Raw genomic sequence first — 19,170 nt, forward strand, 5'->3', positions numbered from 1 at the left:
GAGGTTAACCACACTTATATTTAACAAGATTTAAAACACACTTTGGATGTGGGGACTGCGGCTATAAATGTATTTTAAAAAGCTGTAACATTAATAAAACACTTCTTTTTGTCAAGCACCTGCTTAAAGGAGGAGTTCACCCAAAAAATTACTTATTTTCTATCAATTGCGCACCCTATGAAGCCTTGAATCCATGGATTCTTTTTTGTTTTTGTCGCATTCCTAAGCTAATAATTTGATTCCTGTCTCCTACCGGCTAATGTATCCGGTAGGAGACAAAGTAGATTATTTGTGTCTCCTACCGGAAATACACACGGTCATCAAATTATTGTCTTAGGAATGCCACAAAAACTAAAATAAATCCATGAAATCAAGGCTTCATGGGGTGTGTAATTGATAGAAAATAAGTCATTTTTTGGGTGAACTCCTCCTTTAATTGTATTTGTATTTTCAGTATGTGCAGGACTATGCATTTTTTTGTACGTTTTAGATCTTGTCATGACCACAACTAGGGCTTAATGGTATAGCATATAAATCATACAGTTCAAATGAAGCACTTTACTACTACTCAGTTACAGTACAGTATGTAAAAAATCAAGTACTTTACTTTTACTTTACTTGAGTACGTCCATTTTGTCCATCAATACTTTATACTCCACTACATCTCAGAGGCAAATATTGTACTTTTTACTCCACCACAATTATTTAAAAACATTCGTTATGCTAGTTACTTGGTAGAATTATATTATTATTACAAAACATATGTTTACCAGTTAAGCCCCATTTTATACATTAGTGTATTCGGAAATAGCCGATCTACAAGCTCACAGCGCATCGCATCTCGACGCGCTGTGAACTTCGAGCATATCTGCTATTTTCGAAAAAGTTTGACAAGATTTTGAAACAAGTAAGTATTATGTGTATTTTGATGCCAATGCTTTTGTACTTTTACTTAAGTAAAAGTTTGAATACAGGCCTGTTACGATATCGTCTCTGTCGGGTGGAAACCTCATATGTCCAAAACTATTACTATTCAGGATTCAAATTCAAAAATAGCAAAAGTAGCAGATCCACAAGCTCGAACTCGCGCCGCGTTTCGAGCTTGTGGATCTGCTACTTTTGACGCTGTAGTATGATCAAGTAGGGCGTTAATTTACAAAAAAACACAAACAGTTAGAATATGGAGATAAGAGATTTTGGCCCGACAGCAACAACATTGTGGTATTGCTGCTGTTGCTTACTTGTAATTGTGTGGCTCATACTCATACAGTACCTTGTAGAGTGCTGATGCAGAAGCCGAAGCCACCACCAGAGTGATGCCGATGACAGAGCGACCATGGAATCCATCCGCGTACGTCATCATCACTATGCCTGCTATGGCCAAGATGGCCGCCACTATCTGGAGAGGGAAAACAGGCAGGATGCATTGATCAAAACAGTGTGCTCAGTCTCAGAATGAGCACACTTGAGTTCTTGTATTATTTTGTTGCTGTCGGGCAGAATCCTCTTATCTCCATAGGTTAACTTTTTGTGTTTTGTTTTCATAAATTCAGGCCCTTCTTGATCATACTACAATTACAGCGTCACAAAAAGGCATCAAAAGTAGCAGATCCGCAAGCTCGAAACGCGGCGCGAAGCGGCGCGCTTTGAGCTTGTCGATCTGCTACTTTTGCTATTTTTTTATTTGAATCCTGAAAAGTAACTGTGTTGGACATACCGGTATGATGTTTCCACCCGACAGAGACGATTTATTCATTTACTGCAGTGGTTCTCAAATGTTTTCATGTCAAAGACCCACAAATGAATATGTATTTGGCCACGGACTCCTATTTTGTACCAGGGACCCCATACAAGAGTGGTGTTGTTAAAATGTTTAAAAAATATTCAAATATCTTTGAAAATAGCCTATCTACGAGCTCACAACGCGTCACATAACCACGCGTTGTGAGCTTGTAGGCTATATAGGGTTAAAATGGTTTAACTGATTTTGATGCTACATTGCCGGGGCAGTGCCGGCCACACACAAGTCAACATTATGGTTTTTGGTTTGTCTTGCTTAGTTTATTACGGTCAAAATCTGGAACCGAAGCTTAGTGGTAACTGATAATGCCCCGAAGAGATGATCGTGTGTGTGGTTGAAAAAGGTCCAAATTGAGAAGCACAGATGAAGTCCAACGCACTTCAGCCAAGTTTGAAATCAAAGGGTTTTTGGTGCTCAACAGTAAAATACAGCAACGTTGTACAGGCAAAACATTTCACCTGGGAATTTAGGCATTTAGCAGACGCTCTTATCCAGAGCAACTTACAAGTGCGAGATCGGAATAAGCAGAGTAAGCATGAATGAAAAGCAAACGACAAGGTAAATAGTCACACTTCTAATGAAATGAACACCTTTCTCAGAGTCAGGAACTCTGAGGAGGACTTTTGTCACACCGTTAGTCTGTCACCCCCTGCATGCAATTCATGTGCAGACTGTCTAGCTTTCAGAGCAAACCTCATTTACACTTGATTACGTTTTCTTTTTTTTTCACCAGTCATTGATTTGTACTGTCTTCTCGTGTCCTTTAGAGACCCTGGTGTGCTCTCGCGCGCGCGCGCACACACACACACACACACACACACACACGCACACACACACACACACACACACAGTGATTTACACTGCACTGCCATTATGTTTACAAGCCACGTACAGTACTACTGGCACAACTCACAGTCCATTTATACTTCATCGCACTACGGTATCGCGCGCCCCCCAAAAACGGCTGATCTACAAGCTCACAGTGTGCTGCATCCACACTGCGTTGTGAGCTTGTATTTTTGCAGAACTAGCTTAATTTCCAGGGCTAGAGTCAGTGTGCAGTTTCTCCCTTTTTGGTGATTTGTTTTTCTGCTGCCAGAGCTTCATGCCATCATGTGCATTATCTCCTGCCTACAAGCCACAACCATACGACATTGTTGTCGGGCAGAAACCTCTTATCTCCATATTCTAACTTTTTGTGTTTTTTCTTAAATTAATGCCCTGTTTTATACTTAGCTGTATGACAGTGTTGCGATTTGAAGCGTTGTGAGCTTGTAGAACGGCTTCAGTATTTCTGATTTTTTGAAAGGTAATAATAAGAGGGTTTAGGACCCATCCGTGGTGAAAGTTTTTCTTTCCGTCGTGAAAATGTGTCTTTCGCTGTGACGCCATGCTGTGGAAAACACGCCCATAGGCTAAGCTTTGCAGGACGTGCTGTGATTGGCTAGCGAGACACATGATGAAATTAACTTCAAACTTCGCAGACGCGCTGTGATTGGCTAGCGAGACGCATGATGAAATTAATAATAATGTAAAAAATTTAAGCACGTCACTTCGCAGGACGTGCTGTGATTGGCTACCGAGATGCATGATGAAATTAATAACTCATAAATAGCACCGCTCACTTCACACTGGGTGTGATTATTTTTTTGAAAAGTGAGAATTGTCGCTTGTAATGAAATGCCCAAAATAGGACCGCCAGGTTGAAAATATCTGTCTGTGTGTTTTATAAATATTTAACCAATGAAAAGTATTAGCCAGAGCTTGTGACTAAATGATAACTACTTTGGATCCACGGGAACAAAATGCTCTTTTTTTCCATTTCCTGGGAAGAAACGCTTTTGGACACGCATGGTTTCCACCTGTCAGCAATGTTATGCGTCATGAAACTTCACTATTGATGACAGCATCTTTATGTCATGTTTGTAGAGGGCTGATCATAAAAAAATATTCACTCATTCAATTGTGTGAACAATACATTAATTATGCTTAAACATGCATTACGTTTTTTTGGACATACAAGGTTTCCACCCGACAGCGTCGATATAAAGCTGCACTACAGCAGACACATGCTGGCTCAACAATACTCAGACATATACACCTTATCCCACTCAGCCAGCCGTGCTGAGCCTGCAGTGGAGGGCTTAAAGTACCTGAAGTGCTTCAAGTGTTCTTCATCCGTACACACAGAGATATGCATTTGAAATGCTTATTTCAAATCCTTTTTTGTATTTCGTAATTTCAGGGATGGGGATGGGGAATAAAATCGATGTAATTTCTATCAAGATACTGTGAATGAAGCCTCGTGGATATTTCCTTATGCATGAAAGATTACTTTTGTGATAGCTACATTACTGCATAACCCATATTATAATTTAGAGAGACATTGAAAATGTTCCTGACTGATCTTGAACCACAAACCTTTGGTTTATTAACCCCTGACTTTTATCTTACGCCACACCGACACAACACATGTGAATGGGAATGTAATACTTAACCTTCTAGAATTAAGGTTGACAGTGAAAATGTTCCTGCCTGGCCTTGAACCACAAACCTCAAATTCACAAGCCACTGACTTTTCCCTTACACCACACTGGCACAACATATGTTAATGGGAATGTAATACTTAACCTTTTAGAATTTAGAGGGACAGTGAAAATGCTCCTGACTGGCCTTGAACCACAAACAATCAGTTTATAAAACCCTGACTTTTCACTTGCACCACTCTAGCACAGACATGCATGGGAATGTAATACTTAACCTTTTAGAATATATATGGATAGTGAAAATATTCCTGACTGGCCTTGAACCACAAACAGGCAGTATATAAACCCCTGACTTTTCACTTGTGCCACACTGACACAGCACATTTTAATGGGAATGTAATACTTATCCATTTTAGAAAACTTAACCTTATAGAATATAGATGGACAGTGAAAATGTTCCTAACTGGTCTTGAACCACAATCCATCAGTTTGCAAACCCCTGATGCAACTCTCTTGCCACAGAGAGATGAGAGACACTGGTGCCAACAACGTACTTAACCTCATAGGATTTAGAAGAAGACAGAAAATGTTCTGTGCTTTTGTGCATTTCCTTTCAACTAATTGTTTCATCGCATCCACACACTCGGGAAAGGCGTCTAAAGTTTTCTTTTCAATCAAAAAAATCTACCATAATTGAACATGTTTTGTCAATTTTCTGGAATGCTTGTCAGTGAAAGATTAGAGGCAGCAAAACATCTGAGGTCTTAAACTCTCAACCTCTGATGTAAGAGGTACATATTTTACCACTGTACCACAGCGTACTGTAGATTTTAATCTTTTAAATATATAGATTACTATTCCCCCCGCCCCTCATTTTCTGCTTCATTTGACAGTCACAGTGAGTAGAAAGAAAGGAATCTCAGGAGCAAGTTTGGGTTAATAAGTGTTCTCATTTTATGGCTGTTTTAGCTGTTTAATGAGTTGTTTTGGGGTTTTGAACCAAGAACCTTCTGTTTATAAACCCCTGTCATATATCTTGTGTCACATTGGCAATAGTGACAAAATGGGGTTGGCAAGATGACAAATTTAGATCTTATTTTAAAGGCATGTAATCAGGTTTGTTAAAAGTTACAATTTGCAGTCATGTTGGTTTCATGTAATTTGAAAAGACATTTGCACTAATTTCACAAATTTACAGAATGTGCATGAAAATGTCAAATGGTGTAACCAAATAAAAATAGAAAGCCTTAAGTTGCTTATAATAAGCGGATATGGCAACACTGGTGTGTGTACCTTCCCTCGCGGCAGTTGTGTTCGTATACATAGCATCTCAACCATCCCAAAGAACTGCAGAAGAACGACCATTTGTTGTTTGCTTGCATGCATGCATGCCTGCGTGTGTGTGTGTGCTTGTGTTATTTGTCATTGTTTTGGTCCAGGCAAAGAGAGGAGCAGGAGATGAATGGTTTTAGTTTGGTGGATTTGAAACACCTCTCCCCCCAGACCACTGCTTTCATCACATTTTCATCTGTTCCCCAATCTGCACAATGGATTCACCCTCCTTTAGTTTCACTCTCTGTTTCACATTCAGCCCATCTCTCCCCCAGGCTGTACCCCACAGATTCTCATTTGAAGGACGGACCCCCAGTTTGATATGCAGTAGGCCACAAACCTCAATTTGATCCAATTTCTTTTCTCTGGGATCCCAGGCTACACGGTAAAATCCTGAGTGTTCATTTAACTCTGAGAATGCACAAATGGCACCAAATGGACCCGTGGTCCCCAGGCCCCGTTGTTGAGAACCTAATGCTGTACAGTGCATTCTCCTATGGCCTCGTCTTAGATGAAAGCCTGGAAGAAAAGGTGTAACATTGTAATCCCCCATCTCTCTCTCTCTCTCTCGTGATGAGGAGTGCAGTGTTTTGATGTCTGCAGCAATGCAGGGCATCTTGGATGAGGTTCCCTCATATGATAATGAGGCAGGGGAGCATGGTAGGGGCGGGGGGGGGAGTCCAATCCTATCATCCTTGTGAAACAGCGATGCAATGTTGGCTAGGTGTGGTGAAGTACTGCCACAGGCCCCTGTAGATGTCATTCATCACACCAAGGATATGCTTCTAAGACAATAACAATAACAAGACAAGTTGCAGGTAGTGTAGTGTGTGCACAGAATTATTTTTAGCTGAATTATGACTCATATTTGGATTAGAAAGGCGTGAATTGAGAAAAATAGAGCCTGGTTTGCCTTGCTTTGTTCTCATCTAGGTCATAGAAGGTGTGTGTAATTACCTTGAACGTAGAATAGGATGTTTCCACAGATATGTATGGTGGATCTTTTTTTTTTTTTTTTACTGCTTGAATGAGTGCTGCACAATGAAATTGGTCAAAGAGTTTGCCTCAGTCATGATTAATTTCCTCTTGCATTGTGCTGAAACAACTGGAGTTGGGGTCTCTCTGACCCAATCTAAAACACTGACACATACAAGGTCTCTGACCCGGGGAAAGAAACAGCACTGAATGGTACAGTTTGTGACTGACGGGCAGCCTGCACTGCAGTGAGAGGCCATGCAGGGTAACTCTGGGTTCTGGCCAAGCAGCAACAACAAAATCCTGTCTCGTTTATCTTGCTGTCACCTCCCTAATGCGGCGCTAATCCACTCGGCTGACCTGCAACCTCATCCCTGTTACTCAACACAGACATATTTGCTCACCTGCACATTGTAGCATACATACACACCCAACATGCAGTCTAACAGGCAGCCTGCAGTATGTTATAGGTTCTACTCTAGAACCAGGACTCAAAAAGAAAGCTCTGTATTCAGAGAGAGGGCACTATATGATCATTGCTGTATTTTCATTGAAAGTCAAATGTCTGTGCGCAGACATATTCATAAAGACATAATCACAAAATGATTTATCACTGAAGCCACCAGTGACAAATTTATGCAGGCTTTCTCTTCCACACCCGTCCCCCCTCAGGGCTCAGTCAACTGTCAACGAGCTTGTAGAACATTTCAATTCTAAAATTACAAATGTTATTGATGCAATGGCACCCACTAAGGTGAAGGTCGTCTCAAGAAAAGCTCTCCTTGGAGAAATAACGCGCTGGACTGGTAGAAAGAAAAGAGAGAATGTGGGAACGCTGAACGAAGGTGGCGTAAAACATATCTCCATATTCATTATGACATCTATAAAGAGAGACTTTGCATTTATAATTTGTAACTGAAAAATGCAAGGCGTTTGACATGACACTGCCTGTGATACTGACCATGATACTGACCATGATACTGACTTGATACTGACCATGATACTGACATGATACTGACATGATACTGACCATGATACTGACCATGATACTGACATGATACTGACCATGATACTGACCATGATATTGGCCATGATACTGACCATGATACTGACATGATACTGACCATGATACTGACATGATACTGACCATGATACTGACCATGATACTGACCATGATATTGGCCATGATACTGACCATGATACTGTCATGATACTGACCATGATACTGACCATGATACTGACATGATATTGGCCATGATACTGACCATGATACTGACCATGATACTGACCATGATACTGATCATGATACTGACCATGATACTGACCATGATACTGACATGATACTGACATGATACTGATCATGATACTGACCATGCTACTGACATACTGACCATGATACTGACCATGATACTGACCATGATACTGACCATGATACTGACATGTGATACTGACCATGATACTGACATTATACTGACCATGATACTGACCATGATACTGATGTAGTGGAGTCAAAAGTACAATTTGTCTTTGAATTGTAGTGGAGTGAGAGTCATAAGTATCCAAACATGCAAATACTCAAGTAAAGTACATATCGTCTGTGTCCAAAACTCTTACTTTTCGGCATTCAAATTCAAAAACAGCAAAAGTAGCACATCCACGACCTCAAAACGCGTCGCTTCGCAGCACGTTTCGCAGCACGTTTCGAGTCGCGTTTCGAGCTTGTACATCTGCTACTTTTGTAGGGCATTAATTTACGAAAAAACACAAAAAGTTAGAATATGGAGATGAGAGATTTCTGCCCGACAACGTAGTTACTGTCCACCCCTGACAATGAGTTATTTGAACTGCATGACTACCAGTAGTCTGACATTGATACTGGGAGAAGAGGAGAAAGAAAAACCAAGGAATGAATGAATGAAGAAATAAGGGGCAAAAATGCCACCTCTCTCTAGCAGGCTGTGAGAGGGGGAGCTAAATTAACAGACATACTGACTGATACACCGGTCGCATACACAAACGTGCAGACACGCCGGTTGCATACGCAAACATTCAAACGCATTTCGTGCGCACTTACAAAAACCTCACACAGGCTGAATAGGAAGAAATTAGATATTTTCCCCTCTGACTTTAGAGTGTTGGTTCCTTCCTCTAGTTGGATTGGACCCCTTCGTGTTCTCCCTACTATTTTCTTTCTTTAAAAAAAAATATTTTTCTTTTCAAAAATGGCAAAAGAAATTAAGGGTTAAGTGGTTAATCTCCTTTTGTAAAACTATACTTGTTTTGAAAAGTGCTACACAAAATAAGATTATCATTAATTTCATAGACTCCATCTCCAAATGGACCCTACAGGTCTGTAACTCCAGGGGCGTACAAATGTGTACACAGTTATGAGGGGTGGGGGGGTCCTTGAAATGAAAAGGTTTGAGAACCACTATAGTCATACAGACTGACTCACCCTGACCCCCATGAAGCGGTCTCGCAGTACAATCCAGGAGAGCAGGAACACGAAGGCCTTGTTGCAGCAGAAGAGTGCCGAGGCGTCGGTGCTGTGGATCTTCCTGAGGGCCTGGAGGTACAGGTAGTTGGTGAGGATCCACAGCAGGGCAAAGGGAGCCACTCTGGTGACCAACACCTTCCCTGTGAGGCCATCGTCCCCGAACAGCCGACAACACTCTCTACGCACACAAACACACAAACACACAAGCACAGGGGGAAGAGCTTTTAATGCCTGATAAAAATGCACATCCAAAGTTAAAAAGGCCAGGTGCTGGGCAGAGACAAATACTAAAATAAAATAGAGTCCCCGAACTGGATCCAGTTCCACATTTTTTAACATTGTATGTATTATTTTTATTAGCAGCGAGGTGGTAATAAAAAATACCTTTAGAACTGGATCCAGTGTGCGGCCTCTGTTTTCTTTTAATAGAAAATAAACAACAACTTGATCTTCAAGGTAGCAATGTATTGCATAGTGATATTACATACAGTACTGTACACATGCCTGTACTGTATATTGCTGTAGCTAAAGGTACAATTAATAGTACAATGTATTTATTTTAGTTTATTTTGTACAACCTTGCTTATTGGGCTAAACTATTAGGTTCATTGGGATTCAAAGGTCACAACACATACAGAAAGACACCCCACATCCATGAAAAAAGACAACAAATAATAATAATAGTAATAATTGATAATGGTTTTCTTCTAATAATAGTAATGATATAATAATGAAGATGATGATGATATTATAATTATAATTATAATTGTAATAATAATAATAATAATAATAATAATTATTATTATTATTACTATTATTGGTACCCTGTGTCGTAGTATTAATATATAAACATGTAAAAAGGAGATAAGAGCTAAAAGATAAAGGGTTAGACAGGTAACATTGTGAATCATGAGGGATATTCACAAGATCTGTGCTACAGCAGCCAGGAATGACAATGACTCAATGAATAACAAATTCAGCTTGACAATCAGTAGTTAACATTGGGAGGAGCACATTCAATACTGCAGGTAGCAGAATAGTTTCTTCAACTCGAGCTCCTCTCCAGAGACATTTAATTGCAAGTTACAAACAGGCAGCAGTCAGCAGTTGTAATATGTGTTAAATCAATGTGTTCAAGTCAATTTACATTTACAGTTCTTCCAAAGTGCAATATCGGAGTATTGGAACCTGAGTCAAGCAAACAACAGTGTAAGCAGATAACATAACTAGCATCTATCTAAATAGGTAACAGTCATTTGATTGAAAAATCCTTTTTGAATGACTTGACAAACTGAATTTAAATTAAAACAAATTGTGATAGCTAATGGGTTGCACACTTTACGAAGATGCCACAAAAAAATCTATTAGAATTAGTTTGTGTTGATTTGTTGATATACTGTAAAAACAAACAAAAAAATAAACCACGCTCCTCGATAAATCGATGAATTGAAAAAATTACAGATAGAATAATAGCGACGAATAGTTGCTAGTTGTAGCCCTACTACTCTCGTTCTGAATACACGCAACACAACAAAGCCAATACGTTGCCTGTCTACGTGAACTTTTAGACATCGTCTCTGTCGGGTGGAAACCGATTTTTATTATGTCCAACAGGATTCAAATAAAAAAATAGCAAATCTACAAGCTCGAAACGCGTCGCTTCGCGCTGCGTTTCGAGCTTGTGGATCTGCTACTTTTGATGGTTTTGTGTGACGCTGTGATGATGAAGTATTGGTATCAAAATGCACTTAAAGTACCAAAAGTAAAAGTACTAAAACGTTTGAAAATAGCAGATCTACAAGCTCACAACGCATCGCGATGCGACACATTGTGAGCTTGTAGATCGGCTATTTTCAAATAGCCTATGTATAAAATAGTATTAAAAAAAAATAAAAATTATTCATATCTGCAAAGTAACTAGTAACTAAAGTTTTCAAATAATTGTAGTGGAGTAAAAGTACAATATTTGCCTCTGAGATGTAGTGGAGTAAAAGTAAAATTATTGAAAATTGGAAATACTCCAGTAAAGTAAAAGTACCACAAAAAGTACAGTACTTGAGTAAATGTACTTAGTAACTTTACACCACTGCAACACAACAGAGCCAATACGTTGCCTGTCTACATGAACATTTTTCAACACGCTGAGTCATCATCATAAGTGCAGAACAACAGCAGGCATAACTCCAGCCAGACTGTCCTGCCGTGCACTGAGGATGATGAGCGTTGTTTAGATGTGGGTCCAGGGTGCTGAGTAGGCACTAAAACACGCTGAACGTAGCTCACTTTACAAACAGGTCACAAACCTAAAATGAATGGCGGGTCAAAGCCTATCTTGGTTGCATCACTGAAACTGGCCATACTCCAGAAATCGATAACAATAACAGCTTGCGCTTGCACTGCAGCGGGTGTAATTTCTGCTATCGTGCATGTGTGTGTCTGTGCGTGTACGTGTGTGTGTGCGTGTGTCTGCGTGTGTGCGTGTGTGCGTGTGTGCGTGTGTGTGTGTGTGTGTGTGTGTGTGTGTGTGTGTGTGTGTGTGTGTGTGAGTGTGTGTGTGTGTGTGTTGTGACATAGGAGTACTATAATGTGAAGTCGTCCATCTCTGCCAAGCCCCATGTCTTGAATGATAAATTGACATATGTGCTGAGGAAAGCAGAGCAGGCTTTGTACCCGAGATGGACTGTGAATAATGACAGGTATCACCCTGTGCTCTGCTCGGACAGCACGTCGTCTTAAAGTCAACAGTGTATCAGCTCAACAACCTGTATATATGACTCTCTCATCATCCTCTCCCTCTATCTGTCTGTCCTTCTGTCAGTCAGTCAGTCCGTCCGTCCGTCTGTCAGTCCTTCTGTCAGTCCTTCTGTCAGTCCGTCCGTCCGTCCGTCCGTCCGTCAGTCCCTACCTTTTTAACCCATTAAGACCGGAGGACCCGATTCTAAAAATGTCTTCTAAATCCTAACAGCTGAAACACTTATGTTGCTATATCAGTGGTTTATGTCAAGCCTTTTATGTCATATGTATTTGGCCGCCGACCCCTATCTCCAAATATTTTGTTCCAGGGACCCCCAGAAGCAAAGATTTGAGTTAAAGTATAAGTATTGAACGCGTCATCTTTTTTCTCAGTATATGTTTCCAAATATACAATTCATAGGATATTTCTACCAGACATTAACTCAAGTAATCCACACATGAAAATAAATCACAACATACAAGTCCATAAATAATAATTATGTTTAATCAAGTGCCATAACACCGGAAAAAAGTATTGAACACACTAACTGAAATGAATTTAATACTTAGTGGAGAAGCCTTTTTTTATGACAGCTTCAAGAAACTTTTCTTTAGTTCTTTCCTCAAATGTTCAATCGGATTTAAGTCAGGTGATTGACTGGGCCATTCTAACACCTTGACTTTCTTTCTCTGAAACCAGTTGAGAGTCTCCTTTGCTGTGTGCTTTGGATCCTTTGAAGCCCTTTCCTTGGCTCTTTGAGTACACTTCTGACCATCCCTCTGACTCCCTGGTCAGAAATCTTGCCAGGAGCTCCTGTGTGCGGCCTTTTGATGGTGAAGTGATGCTTCTTCCAATGATCCCAACGGTGCCATTGGCCCCAACAGTGTTTACTGGAATATTCAGATGCTTTGAAATATGTACCCAGCTCCATTCTGATGCTGAGCAACAATCCGGTTGCGAATGTCTTGAGAGACTTTTATCCATCATGAGATGTTTCTTGTGTGGCTGCTTGGTAACAAAACAACCTTTTCATATCCCATCAATTTGCACTAACCCAGCTAATGTTTTTTTTGCACAGATAGGAGGTAGAAATACTAATTACTTACGGAAATTAGATGGTGCATTGCCTTTCCTTGCCTAAGTATACTGCTTTTTTCCTGTGCTATTCCACTTTATACCACATACAATTATTTGTGGACTTTACTTTTGTAATGTTTTTACATGTGTAGATTTCTTGAGTTAATACCAATGTCTAGTAAAAAAGTGTGAATAGCGTCTTTGGAAATATATTTACAGGGAAAAAAGTTGATGCGTTCAATACTTACTTTTCCCATTGTATATTTAAAGAGGTGGTGCCATGGTTTTGCACTTTTTCTGTTTTTCATGTGTCTATGAGGTTGATAGAACTTCATTAAGCCCCCTGGTGGTGTTTTTATGGTGTTTTATGTCTTCTCTGACTATTTTGAGTTTCTACCTGGAGGCTGAAACCTTGAGGGTCAAACGTGCCAATAGAGAAACAGCGCTTTAGTGACATAGTAAAAACATATCCTCCCCCTCATTATCATAACACGACAGGTGTGGGCATGAGGAGGAGGAGGGACTAGGACAGGTGGGTGTTGCTAAGGTGGTGGAGGAGGTGCTAAGGTGAGAACCAGGTATACTTAATGAACTGGAGGCGTGTCCACACAAAAACATAATTTTAACCATTTCTGTACACTTTTTTGAAAAAAATCTTCCTCCTAGTACAACCATAATATGATGATTATGATTATGTTTTAGGGGGGGGGGGATCACTGAAAATCACGGCACCCCGTCTTTAAAGATTTGTCACAATTGTTCACAATTTTTCAAAAATCTACAAGCTCGCTATGAGCTTGTATATCTGCTATTTTTGAATGGCCAAACTATAAAATAATAGTGAAAGTGGTTAAAATCTAAAATGACACGGATGCTTTCCTGGTTTTAATGGGTTAATCTGCCTCATGGCGGCAACACAACATGTTCTAAACATCATGTACATACCTGCTACTACATATCCTGTGTTTTTCTTTTCTCTCCTGCTCTATCTTCTCCCTTCTCACAGAAACTACACACATAATTTCACCCACTTCTTTTACACCTGTAAACCTGTGATGTGACAATAAAGACGATTGTCAGACTGTCAGACTCTCTCTCAAAGCTATCCCTGTCAGGGTAGTCCAATACTACAACAAGTACAATTTGAGTCAGTGAAGAGGGAAAGCCATATCATGGAGGGAGACAAACATCAGACTCTCAGGGATCTATCTGGAACCACATTTAACAATGATGTTGTTGGTCACATTGTCTATATGAAGATATATCACATCATGTCATTTAAGCTTCAAGACAACCTTATTGTCTGTCACAAGTAACCAATGTTTATTTGACAAGGATCAGCAATGCTGAAACTGCCAAGAAGCAGTGTCAAAATGTCAGCATACAGTGGCTATTTTAATTTGTTCACGCTCACACAACCTTTGGGGAGCCCCGTGTATTCAAATTAAGTTAAAGGTATAGTTCACCCATTTTTTTTTTCCTATCGATTAGTCACCCCATGGAGATTTGAATTCATGTAGATTTTTGTCGCATTCCTAAGACAATACCAATCAAATTATTGGCTTACTAATGCGACAAAAAACAAAAAATATCCAGGAGTTCATGTCTAAATTGGGGGAAAAAAAGTCATTTTGGGGATGAACTATATCCTTTGAGCTGAACTCCGTTACACTAGAGGATATGATCTTGCCCGATATCTGCTCCCGAGCTAGGCTTGGTAACGGAACGTCCCCCGATTGTCGGGAAGGGCTTATTTCCCCAACCTCAAACATCCCACATCATCTTGTAGTGTGAGCCCACCTTTACTGGATTTAAAACCATTTACAAGCACCTGTCGTGGCCTGTCCAGCGAAAGAAACACTATTTCTCATTGCACACAAGGGGCAATTTGATTGAAAGCAGAAAGCGGGTGTTGGGGATTCCGAGCACGTGCGCATTCCTGTAGACAGTGAAGGGAGAGGAGGAGTCTCAGAGGACTCCGGCTTATAGCATGCAGTCCCAAGACATGAGGTGCATCAGAAGAGCAAGGCCAACAGTAACTCTGACTACCAGTATGCAATGCATTTCTCTCTCTGTTTGTCTTGCTCTTCCTCTCTGTGCTACAGTACAGGAATGCAGCAGGTATACAGTAGCAGAGATAAGATCCCTGTCAGAAAGCTCATAATTAATGGACGGATCCGACAGTGGAAGCGCTGCTGCGGTCTCTAGACTTCCAGACCGTGGTCACAGTACTTTGTTACGAACTTGAGACTCCCTGCTATATCCTGATAAATGGCCTTTGAATTTAATTAAATGATAAGCCTGCGTTAGCCAGCAAATAACATACAGGAAGTGGCTATTCATAAGTGGAGAACGGGGCGAGGTAAGCGACTTTGTCTGTAGTAGTGATTGTGTACAGGTGCGCCTGTCTCCTGTAATACGGATGACAAAATGAGATGTCATTGACTCCAGTCAACAGGCATAAATCTGAAGGTTCTAGTGTAGAATATTGAGTGTCCACTGAACCTATTTTTCACAATAACCGTTTCACATAAATGTGTTTTTTTTTACAACTTCTCTAAACACTATTAAACACTTTGACAATGACATAAACTCAGAAAAAGTACTGGAAATGTAGTGAAGGTAATGGGATGCTCTCTTACAGGGTTCTACACCCCTTCTTGCCACATTTGATAGATGGCTACTATCTTCGTCACTCGTTCTCATGTCTTTTGTTTCATAATGGATTCGTTTTTCTTGACCACAAATGTTAAGAATGTGATTCAGATTTAGCATGTTATTATTTTTTTTTTGAAATTTAACTAGAGGATAAGTCGACATGCAGCATTCCGTTTTCAAGGGGGTCCTCAATTTAGACAGACGCTAGATTCATTGTTTACCAGGTATCCTACAGTATATAGTATACATGTTAATAATGTTATTTGGATAGCATGTTGTTTAGACACATTAGTTTCATCGTTTACCAGGTATCCCTTTTTCTCGAGGGCACTACACTGTTCTCTCTGCATTCTATTTATGTGACTTATTGTATTTACCTTGTTTATTGTAAGTCGCTCTGGATAAGAGCATCTGCTAAATATAAATTGTATAATCAGATGAATGGGTCCCCAAATGTTTACTTACGTAAAAGTATCAATACTGCAATGTAGAAATACTCTGTTACAAGTACAAGTCCGTAATTCAAAATGTACTTGTGTAAAAGCGCAAAAGTATTGGTATTAAAATATCCTTAAAGTACAAAAAGTTAAAAATTCTCATTATGCAGAAGTCTTCAAATGTATACAAATCTTTTGAAAATAGCAGATCTACAATAAATGTATATAGGGCTAAAGTAGTTAATGTACGTTTTGTAATAATAATCAAAATCTACAAAGTAACCTAGTAACTAAAGTTTTCAAATAATTGGAGTCAAATAAGTGGAGTCAAATATTTGCCTCTGAGATGTAGTGGAGTAGAAGTAAAAGTGCTGAAAATTAGAAATACTCAAGTAAAGTATAAATACCTCAACATTTTACTTACTAAGTACAGTACTTGAGTACTTAGTTACTTTACATCACTGCCCCATCCCCCAAAGCCAACCGAACCCTGCTCTACTGCCAATGTTGTGACTCAGCCACAGTGTTGCCAGGTATTGCGAGCAACCAGGTCTATGAAAACGCCCAAAAGAAGCGATTATAGGCTACATGAGCCCTTTAAACCTATACACTGTACATGCAATGCGCTGTGAGCTTGTAGATCGTCTATTTAAAAAATATTCTTGAAGGAAATGTGAAAAATGTGGTTTATTTTTTAAACAATCTAAGAACACAAATCTTGTATGGGGGTCCCTGGCATAAACTAAGATCAGATGGGGGTCTGCAGACAAATACATGTTAATTTGGGGGCCCTTGACATGTTTGAGAACCACTGGCCTAAACAACATTACACAGCAAGCCCAAAATAAGCAACTACACTTTAGAAACAAGCCCCAAAAAAACACAACTACCAATATTTACAAGCGACTTTTACAGAAAAACAAGCCCAAAGTCTGCTTATAATAAGCGGACATAGCAATTATTTTGCATTTTGCATGTCGTCTCTGTCGGATAGAAACCTTATTATGTTACTTTCCAGGATTCAAATAAAAAAATAGCAAAAGCAGCAGATCTACAAGCTCGAAATGCGTCGCTTGTAGATCTGCTACTTTTGATACCTTTGTGTGACGCACTGACGCTGTAGCATGATCAAGTAGTGCGTGTCCTCTCACCTAAACCTCTGCCTGGGCGTCTGTCTCTCGGGGTTCCTGAACGCGTGGCCGACGTAGTAGAGGGGGAAGAAGAGGCAGTTCCACGAGGTGGCGAACCAGGTGAGGGTGAAGGGTGCGTCGTACCGCTTGAAGGTCAGCTTGGCCAGCTGCGTGGCACCGGCCCACGACGAGCACACGCACGTCACGATGAACACTCCCCACAGGACCTTCTGCACCTGTACATGAACACATCACAATGAACACTCCCCACAGGACCTTCTGCACCTGCACACACGTTAGGGTTGCCAGTCACCATCATGACAGTTTAGTCATTGTTGTACAAATAATTGCATAATTCAAATTCAAAAGTAGCAAAAGTAGCAGATCTACAGCTTGTATATCTGCTACTTTTGATACTTTTGTGTGACGCTGTAGTATGATCAAGTAGGGTGTTAATTTACAAAAAAATCAAAAAGTTAAAATATGGAGATACGTGGTTTCTGCCTGACAGCGACGACGAATAGAAACGATTCTGACGATCACGCAAAAAATAATTGCGATTATCTACAAAAGATAAAATCGCAATCAGGCGCTTAATTGTACCAGGCCTACTGTACCTGCAGGGTGTTCACTCTGAGGCAGCAGTGGGTCTGACACCTTCGATGGTTGGTCGTGGTGGAGTCCACCGCTGTCCCACTGGAGGGTGTCTGTCCTTCTGGTGCAGCCACCACATTCTCCCTGATGCGGTCTTCTCCTAGAGGCACACATACAGTACAAACTGAGGTTAGATTCTGTCCTTCTGGTGCAGCCACCACATTCTCCCTGATGCAGTGGGCTGGGAAAAGTACTACATATTTTTTTCTTAAGTAAAAGTATCAATACTGCAGTGTAGAAATACTCTGTTTCACGTAAAAGTCCAGGTATCAAAATTTACGTGAGTAAAAGTACAAAAGTATTGGTATCAAAATGTACCAAAAGTAGAAAGTACTCATCATGCAGAATGTCCCGTTTCACAAGTTTTCCAATGTACAAAATGTATAAAAATCTTTTGAAAATAGTAGATCTACAAGCTCACGATCGTGAGCTTGTAGATCGGCTAGTTTCAAATGGCCAAAATGTATGTAGGGCTGAAGTGGTTAACGTATGTTTTGTAATAATACTCAAAATCTATACAAAGTAACTAGTAACTAAAGTTTTCAAATAATTGTAGTGGAGTAAAAGTATAATATTTGTCTCTGAGATGTAGTGGAGTAGATGTAAAAGAACAGAAAATTGGAAATACTACAGTAAAGCAAAGATACCTCAAAATTGTACTTAAGTACAGTACTTGAGTAAAGTTACTTAGTTACTTTACACCACTGCCCCAATGAGGCACATATACAGTACAAACTGAGGTTATCTAACAACCTTTGTTCTCTGATTGCTTGCTTGCTGCTGGGTAATCGTACTTACTTCAGTCGATGAGAGATGCTGCAAGTCTTTCTTTGAAAGTATATTGTTGCTGTCGGGCAGAAACCTCTTATCTCCATATTCTAACTTTGTGTGTTATTTTTTCGTAAATTAACCCCCTACTTGATCATACTACAGCATCACACAAAAGCATCAAAAGTAGCTGATATGATGAGTAGCTCGAAACGCTTTGAGCTTGTAGATCTGCTACTTTTGATACTTTTGAATTTGAATCCTGAAAAGTGACAGTTTTGGGCATACAAGGTTTCCACCCGACAGAGACGATATGGGTCTAGGAGGTCTAAGAGCCATATTGATTTATTGTTTTATCATAATTGTTCTGTCACTAGACGTCTGTTTATTCCACTCCATGGGTTGGGTTTGTGTGCTGAGACAGATCTAACATATGAGACTATATATATCTCCACGGTTTCTAGGAATTCTATATCAATGAGTAATTCGTTGTTGATGCAAACGTCTGAGTCTGAGATGACACTTAGATGTTCTAAGATGATGGTTTAAGCCATTCAATCCGGGAACGCATCTGTGTCATTTTAAGGTTTCTTTGGTTAAAAAATAGCAGATCTACAAGCT

The 19,170-nt window shown here is 40.0% G+C and overlaps 1 protein-coding gene across 1 annotated transcript in view; it reads right to left on the bottom strand.

The window, feature by feature from the left end:
- slc35f3b (solute carrier family 35 member F3b) overlaps positions 1-19,170 on the bottom strand; it is a 66,609-nt gene that overhangs the window by 11,273 nt on the left and 36,166 nt on the right. The window contains exons 2-5 of the mRNA XM_080449868.1: positions 17,745-17,881; positions 17,149-17,363; positions 9,050-9,269; positions 1,274-1,399 (exon numbers count right to left, since the gene is read on the bottom strand). Coding sequence (XP_080305994.1) covers positions 1,274-1,399; positions 9,050-9,269; positions 17,149-17,363; positions 17,745-17,881 — 698 coding nt within the window. The remainder of the gene's footprint in view (positions 1-1,273; positions 1,400-9,049; positions 9,270-17,148; positions 17,364-17,744; positions 17,882-19,170) is intronic.

Source organism: Gymnoscopelus braueri (genome assembly GCF_963280865.1).
Source record: "Gymnoscopelus braueri genome assembly, chromosome: 14".
Lineage (NCBI taxonomy): Eukaryota > Metazoa > Chordata > Actinopteri > Myctophiformes > Myctophidae > Gymnoscopelus > Gymnoscopelus braueri.